The 16,447-nt window shown below is 40.5% G+C and overlaps 1 protein-coding gene across 2 annotated transcripts in view; it reads left to right on the plus strand.

Annotated features, from left to right (window-relative positions):
- Cad86C (Cadherin 86C) overlaps window positions 1-12,387 on the plus strand; it is a 604,661-nt gene extending 592,274 nt beyond the window's left edge. For both annotated transcript variants that reach the window (XM_065234356.1, XM_065234357.1), the window contains one exon: window positions 8,674-12,387. In XM_065234356.1, coding sequence (XP_065090428.1) covers window positions 8,674-11,053 — 2,380 coding nt within the window. In that variant the 3' untranslated portion in view covers window positions 11,054-12,387. The remainder of the gene's footprint in view (window positions 1-8,673) is intronic.
- Window positions 12,388-16,447: the final 4,060 nt, after the last annotated feature.

The following is a 16,447-nucleotide window of genomic DNA, read 5'->3' on the forward strand; positions in this document are numbered from 1 at the left end:
GTCAAGATTTTTCGAAATTTTTAAATCTTTATTTTTTCTCACTTTCTTATCTCGAAGAATTTTTCTCTCGAGTCTCTGTGAGTCTCAGAATCTAAGATCTTAAATTACGAATTTTTAGGACCAGGAGATTCAAAACTTTTCTAAGCGTATGATATCGAAAACTTTTTTAAATCCATTAAATTTATTTTGAACAAAATTTCATCGATTTTTTTTTATAAGGCTCATTTATTTTGTGGAGTTTTTTTGAAACTTTTAACTATGTCAAACGTACTATAATTATTAAAATTCTTATTTGTTTTTAATATTAATGTACTAGATTTTTATGAAATGACTATCTAGTAAGGATCTTGCAATTTTATCTCAGTCTTATAATAAGGACAATTGCTCTAAATTCTTTGACTTTTATTTGCATTTGTATTCGAAGAATTTATGCTTACAATCTGTATCAGAGATATCCTTTTTTTTATTGGGTACAAAATTTTGAAAACATATGGGTTTGGGATCCTAAAACTATTTTAATTTTAACATTCTAAAAAGAATTGTGCATCTGCAGCATATGCATGTACGTGATTGGTGGATTTGTTAGTTATTTTTTCACTTTTGGACAATGTTTGACATTTCCCATTTTTTCAATAGTTTCTTGTTGAAAATCAACAGTCAAAAGTATTGCCGTCGATGCGTAGAAATATTTTTGATTGATTGGTGATAACATTATTGAAATTGGTCCAGGGGCAGCTGAGTTGCTAACGTTCAAAATCTTTCATAATTTCGTTACATGTTCTATTTTCGGTTTTCACAAAGTGTACCCTAATATTGAAAACACAGACGTAGTTCTACGTCAAAAAATTGTACATATTAAACATTTTCTTACGTCCTAAATGTATTAAATTTATTCTGTGTGCACTTTACCTTGAAACAGCCAGAATTTCATAAAATTATAAAATTCAAACTCCTAGAATTCAATTTTGGTTCCAATGCCTGAGATTTGACTGATGTTGACATATTCAAAATCTAATAAAAAGCTAGCTACAAAATTCATTACCCAACTCTGAGAATTTTCTTAAGTATGAGATGCTTAAATTTATAAGATTCGAACTGTGATTTCATTACTAAAACCATGAACAAACGATCATTGCTTGTTCAAAATCAGTAAGCGTTTAAGGCTCTTCCAATCGAGGTCTCAATCGTTGTTATGGAATAAATATAATCAAATTTATTGTTGCACCATTAAAATAATAGTAAGCCTCAATGCCATATTATTGGTCACGGAAAAAAATGTACCCAAAAATAAGTTGCCTTGACGCAATTTGAGTGAGTTTTTATTTAACCGTAGTTTGCATAATTTAAAAGGGCAGCAGGTCTCCCTTTGGCCCCCTCCAGATTAATTTTCTAGCTACGCCAATGTCTGCACAGCAGGCAGCTTGCTGGTGTTAGAAGCAGAAATGTTGTAAACATTGCTGTGCAAGCGAATGACGACGTCGCGTCAGTACAACATTCCATTCTGCGAATAGTAGACGTGACATCACAGACAGCCAGCGTTGCCAGTATTCCAGATTTATCTGGATTTTCCAGATTTTTAGTCGTCTTGCCAGATACACAGACAGACCACGTATATTTCCAGATTTTTTAAATATGTTCCAGATTTTTCCAGATTCTTTAAAACATGTTGCTTTAAAAGTATCACTGCAATTGATTTAAACTCTAATAAAAAATAAAAAGCCAAACTTGCTATTTTAATTATTAAAGGCCATCAACTTTGGACATTATTGGAATTTTAAGGTAATTCTGAAAATTGTTCACAGTTAAGTGAGAGGTGAATTCTTTGTGAAATCAAAGGAGAATTTCAAGCTACTTCTGAGAAGAATAACATCCCTCTTTGTGGGCTACGGGTTCGTGCGGCGTCACCCATCATTTAGGCGTATTGTGAGTGCCACGAAGTTGGGGTTCGATTCCCGCTCCAGCCGGTGCAAATTTTGGCAACCTGAAAATTTGCTTACTGGCCTAATGGGTGTGGTGTGTTGTCCTTTGTCTAGTGTTAAATATTCAGTCTGTGCAACTTGTGGTTGTCAACTCTGATGACAATTGCATGGAGATTTTGTCAATAAAGGAAATACAATCCGGAAGAGAAATCATAGAAAATTCTTATGATGAAACTTAAGGAGTATGCTGATACGAATCGTGAGAATAATTTCAATGGAATTCTGTCCAATGTTTCTATGGAGATTATATTTAAAAAAAAATTCAAGTGCAATTTCTGGGAGACTTTAAAAGCCATTTTGGCAAAGTACTTGAGCACTTAGGTAATACTGAAAAGGATTTCAAAACAATTCTAACCTTACCTACAAAGCAGATCAAAGGGAATTATCGGATAAGTCTGAGAAGAGTGTGACGGTCATTTTGAAGAGTGTACCAAAGAAATTGTTAAGAATATTTTAAGAATTTCATAGAGAAAAATGGACACGAAATTGAGCAAATTCTTGGGAATTATTACCAGTTTGAGGGAGTTGTGGAGTTGGAGAGTGATTTATTAGAGATTACAAGAGGTAATGCTGCGAACTCTTAGAATGTTACTGGAAAAGTTTAGATGTTTTCAAGATTATTTTAGGGGAATATAAAAAAAATATGATGGATGATTCAAATTGAACTAAAAAAAGGCGAAGATGTCCTGTGAAAAGTTCCAAGTAAATTCAGACTAACAAAAAAACATCATGATGGGGGACGCAGGAAAAATATAAATTCCGGAATTTAGAATTATTGCAAGATCCTGAGACTTCAAAAATTAAGCTGAAATGCTAAGTGGAAGTCTATTTTAGTAAGATATTCAAATTATTCTTTGGCATAAAATTATTCGTAATGGTCATGCGAATAGTGGAGTTACAGTTTAGGTAAACTGTGTGTGAGTTCCACGATGTAAGGCTTTAATTCCCACTTGAGCCTGGTGAATTATACTTCAAAATAAAATTTCCTACTGGTCTGCTGGCAGCACTGGATAGCTTATACTATTAGGTGTAAGATTTAAACAAACAATGTTGAGTAAACGTAAAGATGTCGAAACAAGAGAGCAATCTGTCAGCCGTTGTCGCTTTGTTGTGCGCCGGCGTATGCATAAAAGAAATAATTCGGTCGGTAAATGTGTCTGAAAGAACAGTGTATAATATTAAAAAAGGCTTGGAAAAGTGATAAGACGGAGCACCTGCTCATACTGCTAATAAAGCACAGAAATGGCTTACGGAAAATATTTCGTAAATTTGGGAGGAAGAAATTTGGCCCCCAAGCAGTCCCGATATCAATCCGTTGGATTATTATGTATAGGGCGTCGTCCAACGAGATACCAATAGAACCCCTCACACCACACTTAAGTCGCTAAAAGCAAAAATCAAGGCAGTGATGACATCTATGGATCGAAACATTTTAAAACGTGCATACTGCAGTTTCCGGAAACGTCTAACTACAGTCGTCGAAAGGGAAGGCAATTTTTTTGAATAAATTTACTTACAACTTCCATATGTTGCGAAAGAAAATAAATCGCACAAAATTCATTGCAAGAATAACTAACTGGTGTATTTTTTCTCAAATATTCCATTTACTGCAAAAATTCGTCACGCACCCTGTATGATGTCAAGAATTAAACTGTAAATCTGATCAACCTCAGAGTAATATTAAATTTATTTAGAACTTATATATTTTTTAAATTCTGGTGCTGCATTAAATAGTAAGGATACATCGACTATTAGTCCAAAAAATCCATCCCAACAAATTTCCTTGATTATTTGCTACTCATTCTTTTTAAAAAGTTACAGTTTAAAAAAAAATTCCAACCATATTTTCTGCTGTTATTTAACCACATATACTCAATAATTGAAATGTTGCGTAATGGATATTTGAACTTTTTGGGCACACCGTGTCAATACTTATCAACTTTTGGATGATTTTAGCAATGCTAACAAGTTATTTACTTTATACAATTTAGTTAAATATGTAATTTAAATAAATTCCAGATGATCATACTGATCTATTTTTACGGAAGATTGGCATATCACTTTGATTTCAATAGCACTATGTTAAAAAGAGGATTTTTTGGAGCATTCCAGATTTTTCCAGATTTTATATTTTACCTGGTCCAGATTTTTCTGAAAATGACCTGGCAACGCTGCAGACAACAGATTTTTCGTGTAAAAAATAAACCGGTGGAATACGAGCAACACATTCCACATTCAACTAATATAATACCAATAAGTCAGTTGGGCCAGACCTAGTATGATTGACATCGCGCATTACCCTGACAATTTACAATTTGCCTTCACTCTATATCTCTTTCCTCTTATGGTAAAATTCCATAAGCAATCGTCAGTCTGTGCGTGAAACCTTGTGGTCATTTCCTTACCTTTTCACTCATATGAAAATCGCATAAGATACTATCAAGCATTGTGTGAAGAGATGGCGGCTCGCTTGCACTATGGTGGTGTGAAGAGATAAAACAATGTCCGCTAGATTTCATGCACATATTTTCAGATGCTTATGGGATTTTACCATAGGAGTAAAGAGTTGCAGGGTCGTCGTCAACGTCAATGCTTACTGAGCATGCAACCGTAAATCTGCTTTTCTTTCATAAGAGCTAATGTCGCAAACGTAAATCTTTCTGCGAACTTCTCGAGAATGAAAAACCACTCAAGTCAACTACACGTAAACTGTGTAGAGGGAGAGTCCCCCTATCCGATGGAATTGGTGGCTTACATGGATTGTCTTTGAACTACAAGAAATATACGAAAGAAGCCATTGTTTACGTTTTCGACATTGGTTCTTATGAACGCACAGCGTCGATGTCACGACAATTTTGTTTTGACAGATCGATGGCCAACTTTTTCAGTTATACCACTGAGGCAACACAAAAAAGGGGCCAACTTTTAAAAAGTTATTTTGCCTGCAGTTCCACTTATGTTATGTGCCCCGGTGGAGAATAGAATAACTATGAAAGTGATGATGGTTTCAACAATTTGTAACTCTTTGTCAAAGCTAACAGCACGTATACCTTTCCAATAACTTTGATAGAAACATTCCGTTTTTTCTAATCTCTAATCTAATCTAATCTAACACCAACACAGCCAGTTCTTGAAAGCATCCTGGAAAATAATGGATATACCTCCATAATTTTTCTTGTCTATTTGATATATGTTTCACATCGAAGATGTGTCACACATATCCAAACGGCCAAGCCTACTGTGCAGCATTTAAAGGGCAAGATGATTCAGAAAACATCTGGCCTGTTTATATCGAAGATTTAAACACGATGCTTCAGCATCCAATAAAAGGATGAAACGTGGACATCTCGTACCGTACGTTCCGATTTTGGTAATTATATGATTGGTTGGTCGTTGGAAGCATCAAAGCTAGAAAGGTGAAGTGATGCTCCATTTTTTTTCTGACGGTTGGGACATGAGCACTAACTCTTGTCCTAGCCTTTTATGGCTTATGGCTATAGCGCCATTAAGGGAGAACAGCCCATAATGCACCCCTGGGGCAAAATGCCCACTTATAGAAAAACAGCGATAACTTTTCCTCAGATTTTCCGGGTAACGGTTTGTGATTGTTTTCAACTGAAGGTTTAACAAATAATTCTTGATCATAAAATCATGTATTCATGATTCCTTAAAAAAATTACATTTTGTGCAAAACAGGACACAGTTGTTAAAATCATAGACTGTAAATTAAGCTTTTAACATCATATATCACAAAAAAAAATTAACAAATTTACGTTTCGTATATTTTTAGATATTTTACTTGATGAATCACAGTTTAACATTCTATTGAGATTTTGAGACCTTATTTCTGATGTAACATAAAGAAATAATCATTTGAAATACCGCATCCCTTTGCATTATCTACTTGCAGGGGTTATGGTTTGTTTACCATGGGGTGCATTTTACCCCAATGTTGTGGTGCGTTTTGGCCATTGTTGTCGTGCGTCTTGTCCCAATGTTGTGGTGCATATTGCATCATGAATCAGGCGTTTTGCCCCGCTATCATTTTGGAAGCAATTTAGAAAATACCTTGAAAGTCATGGAAAATCATCCTTTTGTAGTTCTAAATCACTCGATCTTTGTAGAAAACATGGTAATGAACCAAACGCCATTACTTTCTTCTTAATTTTAGCTTCCATTCGCCAGCCATTGACGATTTTGCTTAAACGGTGCGTTTGGCACCATCCTACCCTACTCGCTTTCTGAAAATAGAAGAGGGAAAGGAAAAGGAGAAGGACAAAGGGAAAAGGATTATGTAAACTCTATGATTATAATCAATATTTTAATTTGAAATATACAATATAGACTTGCATATCAGCGGTGGTCACTACCCGAGTCTTGTCACTATTATCAAATCATAAAAAGTAACAAGCACTAAAATGTTATCCTTTCATTACTGAAAAAATCCTGATTCCCTAGTTTGAAGTTGAAGCTGAAGTAACGCACCACAAAAAGGTGATTTCCCAACGTTACAGACAAAATGGAACGAACTCACCAAGTTCAGCCAATTTAACTGAAGGCTGGCTAGCGGCGCCGGTGGTGTAGTGGTAAGCGTGATTACCTCTCACCCCAGCAGGGTTCAATCCCAGTCGGCGCCGCCGGGATGTTCTGAGGCATAACATCTCTGATCACGCCTTCCTTCGGAAGGGAAGGAAAGCCGTTGGTCCCCGGTTCATGAGTTGATGGGTCGATGAGTAGGGTCCAGGTGTGGGAGCTGCCTTCCTGGCGTCGGTAGCATTGGTGCTCAGCACGGAAAACAAGATCGACGGAAAACAAATCAAGGAAAAAAAACTGAAGGCAGGCTGACATGTATTGATGTAGAAGTCCAAATTGTAGACGAAGCTTGACGAAGATCAATATGAACTAGTCCGGTTTATGGTAGTTGCGCGGAATGTCTTCCGTCGATTTGAGATAAACAAGTATTCGGATGTATGTAGTCGATTTTTTATGTGCATTGGCAAGCCTTTTCGTGGCCAATAGTCAGGTTCAACGCTGCGACTCAACGAATGATGGAACTAATGATGGGACGAAACGAATGATGGGACGCCTCGTGGAGGTTCTACTTGTCTTCAGAACAGCTTCTCAGCGGCAAATAATAGGGACTGAGGAACTAGAAATTTTCTCCAGGGCCTGGGTTTGGCCAGATTAGCAACAGATTATAGATAAAAAACTCCACGGAAAAAAACAAACGTCAGGTACGACCACACGCACAGCCTACTTTGTCCTGATAGAAACATTCCGTTTTTTGTTCAAAAACGTTCGAAAAAGAGAGGTAAAGTGTGGGCTGTGCTAAGTATGATGGAAATTAGATCTTAACCCCTTTGTACTGTGAACTCACTCAATGTGCTTGTCACTTGGGAGCCAGTGTGAACTGTCAAACGGGAGCCAAACATTAAGAGCTTTCAATTGCAGTAAAACATTCTTTGGCGAAACAAGTATGTAAACAAACTTTGATAGAGCCATGGGAGCTCGAGCACTTCTGGCTTAGAGGTTTTGACGGGAATCGACTGAGAAAAAGCAAATCAGTTTTAAACTTGAAAAAAAAACTGCAATCAATTTTCCATTGGCTTGCAAAACAAAAACGAACGACTCCGCAGTACCCAGCTTAACCCTTTTACCTTACCAAGGAAGCAGAAAACAGTTTCCCCATGAAAAATGAACCGTATTTGAAATAAAATATTTCCCCAAATTGTCATGATATTGGCTCATTTGGGCTTACTGGTCAATGAGGATAAGTTTCATATCACTAAGCATTTAAAGCGAGAGTCTCCTTCATAGTGGGTTCGATAAAATCTTAACGACAAGCTTTCATAATATCAGAAAATGTTTGAACAATGTTCAGAAGTTACCCTGAGGGGTTCCTGGACGAATCCAAGGGAGTTTCTTCCCTTGTGCAATATCCTACCTTCCAACTCTTACTGAATCAGTCCATGTGAATATCTATTGAAATAATTGAACAAAGCAATTCCAGTACCCTGAACATTACAACTGAATTTCAAAACAAGTGATCGAATAATGATAGTTTTAAGAATTGTTCCGAATTACCATATTGAGCACAATGTCTACTAACAACACTAGTATGTAACGAAAACGCATCAATAAAAATTTAAATGTCTGAAGGCGTTGTTTTGATCTAGCCAAATATAGCAATGTTATTTGTGAAAAATAATCAAATCATGAACTAGTCCCCCGCAGAATTTATTATTCGCTTCGCGCCATCCTTTGCAAGTACAACGTATCATAAACACGCCAGACATAATCGTTAAAACGGAATACTTTTCCGAAACGTCCCAACCGGATGTCCTTGACCCGGTTTCGGAACGACCTTGCGGGGGTGAACATTTTCGGGACTAGTGCCCGCTACCCCCTCCACCTCCAACCGGAATCGATCCCTTTCGTCATTAACTGATTCTGGTGGTTGGTCGGTCGGTAAGCCCATTTGCATAGTGAATAATTTCCCGCAACCCGGAAGATATAAAGCGTCGTGAACCCTGTAGCCGAGTCACTCTAGTTCTGTGCTTATTGCTACGAAGAAAGCAACAGTTGCATACAATTTTCGCTTAGCTTGAATTACTAATATTATGTCACCAATATAAAACTCTTCTAACCTACTTGTATGAACTGATGAGTTTCCTTTCCCCCTCTGCCTTTACAGAAACGAATATAAATCCAAATCGGCCAAGAACCACGGTGCTGCGGTTGCAGCTGCAGGTGACGGTCTGCACCGATCCCGAAGCAACCTGCTGAACAACGAGCAACGGGAAATCTACGTGGAGGATGTGGACGAACACGATCCGGAGTATCAGACGTTGCGGCGAGTCCACCAGCATCCCACTCAGACACAGATCGATGATGATTCGATGCGACGGCACGAGATGGACCGGGGAAGCGATTTGAACTACGAACGAAGGGGAAGCTTCAAGCGCCAGGGTGGACTGGGGGTGAATGGTGTGGAGGATTCGCTGGAACCGAGGGATCAGTATTACATCAAAGATGGCAATGCGGAAATTTTGCGGTTGATAACGAGGGGTAGGAATGAGGAGGAAAATATCTACGTAAATGTACCGCAGAGGGGTGCCGGAGTAGGTGGTGGTGGCGGAGGAGGAGGAGGAGGAGGTCCAGGGCAGTACATAATGGTGGATAATGGCGGGAAGGAGATTCTGATGAGGAGGTACATCGAGGAGCAAGCAAATGGAAAGCAGATTATAAGGGAGCACTATCAGCTACTGCCAGGGACGACGTTCATACAGACGATTCCGAATGAGGTTCCCGGTTATCGAGGGGAGCACGTAACGGAGGTGAAGATTGGACACGATCACGAGAAGTCAAACCGGGGATCGAACAAGGACGAGGATGAGAACGAGATTCAGATAACTCATGCAGTGTCGAATCATTCGTTGATTCATCAGGAACTTGAGACATCGTTGAAGCAGCAGAATGCGCTGCTGAGACAGATACTCCTGGAGAAGGAGAAGCTAGAGGAGAAGTACAAGGAACACGATCAAGCAATGGAGACACAGAGCTTGCCGTGTCAGGCGGTGGTTGCAACGCAGACTGATTGCGAAACGTCAACTCAAACGGAACCGATGAAGATTGACCGGAGGCGAACAAAGAGCGAGAATGACGATTCCTTCTCCGAGGACGAGTACGAATATGTGAAGTACAGTCCTCCGGATAGCCCGGATGATGTATACCTGATCAAGCGGAAGCGAACGCGGAAGAAGACCAAGTATAAATCGGATGGGGAATCAAATGGAAAAGCTGGAAAGAGATTCATAACGGTGGAATCGGTCAAGCGGAAGATTCGAACACCAATTCAGGAAGAAGAGGAACCGAGGAAGACTCCACCAAGACACAGTGAAACGCGGGCGAGTATTTTGAGGCGGAAGAAGAATGAAGAGAGATTGAAGAAGGACGTACTGATGGAGATTTCCGACTCCTTGGAAGATAAAGAAACCAAAAAGAAGGACAGGCGGAAGAAGGTCTACAAGAAGAATGTAAAGTATTTCGAAGATTCGGACGGATCGGACAAGGAAGTCGTTCAAAAGTACTTCTCAGCCGATAGCTTAGACATCAATTCGGACATGGACGACTACACGTATGAAGTGACGACGACGTCCAAATCGGTAACGGTTTCACCGCGGTCTGGCATTCAGCAGCGGATATCCAGGAAAGACAACAAAACGGAAACGACCTCCACTAGGATACGACTGACGACATCCGAGTCGCCTTCTCGATCCCAGAAAGGTCCTGCGCCGAAACCTCCTCGAATGACCAAATCTCTGTCGAAAGAACGTCTGGAAGATGGCAGAGAAATCCCTGCGAAGTATATGGATTGGTACCACAACCTCAGAGAAGATTCACTCGAGAAAAAACCCGCCAAGTACAGAGAAATCGAAAAGAAGGTTGTTAAAAAGAAGGTCGTATCTTCGTCCTCAAAAGAAGACGAACCGAAATCGACAAAGCCCGAACCAATGCCGCGAACGTCTCCTCCAAAAGATGCTCGGTTTCTCAAGGAAGACATCCAACTAGCGAAGAAGGCCCAATCGCTATCCAATGACGCCACGAGTCATCCTCTGCTTCAGCATTCCGAGCATCGCTTCGAATCAGCGTACGACACCAGCTCTCAAGTTCCTCCTCCTCCGGACAAGCTTCCGCACTTCCTATATCCGGAAGCTCCTCCCATCGTGAACCGAGACAACAAGGTTCAAATCAAGATAGTGGACTCATCCGCCAGCAAACCTTCTCCGATCCACGAGAATGAAGTCAAAGAACCACGACCTCGACCTCCGGATCCGTCCGTCACTGCGGCAACAACAACCGGAACCGCTACGACTGCCACAACCACCACCAAAACCCTCAACGCTTCCACCCTGGAAGACGACCACGACTCCGGCATTGCCATGAACTCGTTGCTCCACAACAAGAGCAAACGCCATCCGCTCACGGACAAGAAGAGCATCTTCACCATCGCGTACGACGACGTACGCATCCGACAGATCCGATCCGAGAGCGACACGCCGCCGTTTTCCTAACAGCGGCCGGAGCAGTCTGCTCAGCAGCCTAGTGAGCGGCGGAAGAGCGAGCAGCACCACTCCGAAGCCGAACAGTAGCAGCAGTAGCAGCAACGAAGACGGGGCTGACAGCAGTTGGCACTTCGTCAGCGGAAAAGTGACTGAGAGTGAAGGGGATGGCGACGCAGCCTGTTCATTTCCAAATGTGCTTCCCTGAGCAGCAATCCCCATTTAGGAAGGATTTTTTTTTTATCAAAGTACAAAAAGCTAACAAACCGAGTCCCGATCCCAGCAATGTGCCGTTGGATCGCCCTCCACACTTCTCTAAGCCCTTGCAAAAAGAAAACAAGTTCTAAAATTGGAAGAAACGTGAAACTGCCATAAGTTCTAAGTTCACTACAAAAGAGCCATTTTTTCCTAGCAAAAGACAAACCATGTCGTGAATAGTTGTATCATGTAGCAACAATAACAACAACAAAAAACAAATATGTAGTAGTTTTACCACTATCGCAAAACCGCAAACCGCCAATATTCGTTGTCGAACGTTGTGTTTATGATTGTTACTCGTTTAAAATTCCTATATTGTTTAGTGGCAAAAACCCCCCCTACAAAGTGTCATTTCTAGGTGATAAGTTACGCAGCTGTACATGTTCGTTTTTAAGTGTAAGTCGCTAAGTGCCCTGTAAATAGTTAGTCCCGGTAAACAAAAGCGAACCCAATCAATCGTGATCAGTACAAGAAGCAAGTATTCCATGACGCATCCTCCGGCAAGGTATTAGCATTTGGTTTCCCATCCCAAATTTTCCCCCATCTGGTTATCAAATAACTAGTCTGTTTTAACGTTCTAATCTTCCAGAGTGAAAGCCTTGGCGAACACAAACCGCTGTGACGTTGTGACTATTGTTTTAGCTAGAGGAAAGCCTTTCACCGGGTGTAGTTTTGTTTGTGTAATGACAATGGGAAGATTCTGTTCAAAACGAATGCTGAAACGATACGAAGTTGAAAGTAAGTCCAATCCTCGTTCTGTGTTATGTATGTGTAATGGTTAATTTGCTTAGGAACCGAATGTTACACGTTTAGTTTTATGGATATTACGGCTCTGAGCTATTATTGTTGGGAGGCTGCTGGCCTTCCAAAGACCCTGTAAAGTAGATTTGTAAGCCTTGTGTAAAAAGTTAGTGGAAAACTAGTGCTATATAGCATTCTTTTCTTTTCGCCCTATTGTGGATAGAAAGTATTCGTAGTCTGTGTATAAGAAGGTTCGTCTGTAACAGGAACCGAGATGTGTAAATTGGAAACACTACAATTAGCAGGAGCTACACTAAGAAGTATAAAAGACGATATTTTGAATAATACGGAAGAGCGGTTGTCGATTATCCGAACTGTCCCTTGTTGGTGTATTTGATGATATTTCATAGTGTGTGGCCGTTAGGGTGGGTCAAGTTCAGTGCTATCTTGGTTATCGACACAGGCAGCTGTGAGTTTTTATCGGTCCAGGATACGCGATAACCTGTTACTCGATAGAAAATATTGCTGCGGTGCTTACTCATTGTGTGAAGTTCGTGCCCCGTTGGAAGAAAAAAAGGGAGATGTCGGAGAAAATAAAGCTGATTGTGAGGTTCAGCTACACAGCTGTAAAAAGCCGAGATTGCGTCCTTTGTAAAACGCTGGACGCGGATCCCACTCAGATGATCACTACATATCGTATAGCAGAGGAAGAATCTATGTTCATCGAGTTCAAATCAGAGGAATCATGCTTCATTGCTTATTGCACAACCGTGAACAATTAATTTTCCAGGAGATCGTAGTGTGCAGTAAGAACACGTGATATGAATGTTTATACTCATTATTCTCGAAAACTAAAGAAGCACTCCGATAGAATCAACTTTTTTCTCCATTCGATAGGCCGAAGTGCAGTGCCATTGAATGTCAATGCGTGAGGCCAAATTTCGTACTCGTTGGCCGAGTTTACTGTCAGGGGTGTTACATTTTCAACAATATCTTAAAAATTTGTTACTCTTCATCAAATCTAGCAGTACCAATGGAAAGGTGAATCAGCTAACCATAGTGCAAAATTCAGTTTAAAAAAAAAATAATCCATTTGAAAAAGAGGGATAAAGTGCGGAATACGCTTAATAGGCCAAAAATGAGCTCTAAACCCTGTTAGCATAGCGCCAGATGACAGGCATAACGAATGTTTCCAATTAGTTTAAGGAACTTCCCTCTTTTTTGACGTAGGACTACGTCTTTCGGGAAGATGGGGGTACACTTTATGAAAACCGAAAAATGTAATTAGGAAAGATTTTGAACGATAATAATTTCAAATTTCAATTTCAAAAATTTTATCACCAATCGATCAGAAACATCGACTGTTGACTTTCAAATTGAAACTATTGAAAAAGTTGTGAATATCAAGAATTGTCCAAGAGCTTCGAAATAACTAACAAATCCACCAATTACGTGCATGAATAAATGAAAGTTTCGGGCGTGTTGTTCAGATTCTGGACGACCGCTCCAGACCATTCTGGAAGGTAGCCAAGGTCCTGAAAACTCATCCCAACCCCAATGATGACGATCGGCTCAATATCACCCCACATGAGAAAGTAAATGCGGTCAGCGAGCATGTAGCTGCATCGCTTTTGCTTGGCTCGACTATCCAAAGTCCGCTCGATGATCAGGTTGCGCAATGCGTTCAAAACCTAGATGTCTGCCCTTGTGTCGTACCTCCGACGGATATGATTACAGTACAACAGATTTGCTCAGCGGTGAAATGTACCAAGAACATGAAGGCTCCCGCGTTAGACGGTATATTCAACTTGATCTTGAAGAGACTCAGCATGAAAGTGCAGTCTCTTCTAACCGCTATCTACAACAGATGTTTGGAACTGCACTACTTTCCAAGCATCTTGATAGTAGCAAAAATCATACCAATCCGCAAACCCGGTAAGGATCCAACATTGTCTTCAAGCTACAGACCAATCAGCCTCCTTTCAGCGCTGAGCAAATTGTTCGAGAAACTCATTATCAATCGTTTGCTCAAGTTTGTCGAGGAACACAACATTCTCCTTCCGGAACAGTTCGGGTTCAGAAAGGGGCACTCCACCAATCATCAGCTAGTACGGGTGATGAATAACATCCAAAGTAACAAGGCTATATCCAAGTCTACAGCCATGGCATTGTTAGACGTTGAGAAAGCGTTTGATAATGTCTGGCACAATGGGCTTGTATACAAGCTTTGTAACTTCAACTTTCCTTTGCATCTTGTCAAAATCACCCGTAGCTACCTCCAGCAAAGGTCGTTCAGGGTATCGTTGAATTGTTGTCTTTCAGACATGTTTTCCATCCCAGTAGGAGTCCCACAAGGCAGTCTGCTGGGTCCCTTGCTTTACAGCATTTACACTTCCGACGTTTCTCCCTTCGGAGACGGTTACGTGTTTTTCCTGTTCGCCGTCAAAAGAAGAATGCTTCGCGGAATAACGAACAAACTTCAACGATGCCTTAACGCCTCGGAACTTCGAACACTCAGATGTTGAAATTTATTTTTCATTAAAGTAATTGATATATTAGGCTCATAGTTTACTATAGATAAGCGAAGATTAGGTAAAGCTTGACATTTGAATCAACACTAATCAATTTAAAACTTAAATTCCGAGATGTGTAGTGAGCATTTCTCACCTCATTTTTACAACGCAAAAAGAAATACAGTTTACTACTGACCAAAACTGTATATGCCAAGCATGACTCCGAGAGAAAGTGGATAAGACGAGCAGTGGTGAGGGTTGCTCGGTACCTATTTCGAATCGGTACGCTACTCTTCTCACCGATGTTGAGAATACCACCATAGAAGTAACTCTAAGACCAGAAGGTCCCGAAGAAACGTGCTCAACTTTTTGGCTCAACTCTGGTACTCTCTTCGGTCCCAAGTTAATTGATGCACCCCTCGAAACAAAGGAAAATCCACAAGCCCCTCATTTCATCTCTCAAACTTTTATAGCTAATCAAAACATAGTTTAAACTAGAATTTCGACTATAATGGGATACGTTCATCGATGCATTGGGAGCTATAGGCTAGTCCAGTGTGAGCCAATTTAAAGTCGTTAGTTTCCACCGGTTGATACCACCTCCGACACGGTGAAGCGGACGAAGAAGAGGAAGAAAAATCAGGGCCAGTCCGATATTGCAAGTGGACGCGACGAACGCCAGCGACATCGATTATTTCGGCCTGAGTGCGGCATAGTGAAGCTTCCTCCGCTGGTAGTGAAGAAAGAGCCACTCAACACGCTCATTGGCGATTTCACATCCCTAGGTGTCGCAGCTGAGTTTAAGCTCAGCAGGATCGGCACCAAGGTTATGCTCCGTACGAAAGCGAAGTATGAGGTGGCTGTGAACTACTTGACGCATGCCATCCCCGGTGAGAAGCCCTTCAAGGTAGCCATCAGAGGCCTACCAATCTTCGACCCCAAGATGATCGAAGCCGAAATCAAGGACCGGTACAAGCTGGCCCCAATCGTTGTCTACCGGATGACGAGGAGAGACGAAAACGTGAAGACGTACCCAGATTGTCTTTTCCTGGTGTACTTCCAGAAAGGGACGGTAACGCTCAATGCGCTGCAAGCCATCCGCTCGATCTACTCCATCATCGTGCCATGGGGGTTAATGTTGATTATATTGCTTCTCAAGTTGCATGAACAATCCTAGGAATCACTTTACCTTACTCAAAATAGCTTACATTTAGCAGCGTAGTCCTACGTCAACAGTTCGTACAACCTCAAAAGGCTGTTCATTATAGTTTTTAGATTAAAGTTCAATTAGTGATCTTACTGTATTTTAAACTATTCCTGGAGATGTGATATCGAGAAGCTTTATATTTCAGAAAATGTCATTCCGAAAAATGTGATACCACCTGTTATGTTAAATCTTCACTAGCCGGATAACGTCCGTGCGGATCACTCGCGAACTAGTTAGCGTGCGTTCGGATTAATGCTAAAAGAACGTTTAGCGACACTGAACTTTATTGTGAAAGTGAAAAAGGAAACACTAAACCGAATCAAAGCGTATGGACTGTATATTATTTTTAACCGGCGACCGACACAACCAAGATGCAGGAGACAACTGAACTATCAGATCTGATCTGCTGTACATGCGACAGTACTCTTATAACGAAGATCCACCACTACTATCCCTATCAATAGCTGCTATCAATATTATACACCTATTCGAGAGTGGTATATAGGTACACATGTACCACAACATGCGACAAGGAGAAGAGAGATCAATCTTATACTCTCCAGTTTTATATGAACTGATCGTACAGTGAGTTCTATACTCGTCTATACTTATTTATACGTAACATACTGGCGGCCTTGAGTTTACTCAACACAAACTTGATACTATTTTTAGAACAATAAAATAATG

This window comes from Ochlerotatus camptorhynchus, unplaced genomic scaffold (assembly GCF_037179485.1).
Source record: "Ochlerotatus camptorhynchus isolate MF236.1 unplaced genomic scaffold, CSIRO-AGI_Acam_v1.1 ptg000433l, whole genome shotgun sequence".
In the NCBI taxonomy this organism is placed as follows: Eukaryota; Metazoa; Arthropoda; class Insecta; order Diptera; family Culicidae; genus Ochlerotatus; species Ochlerotatus camptorhynchus.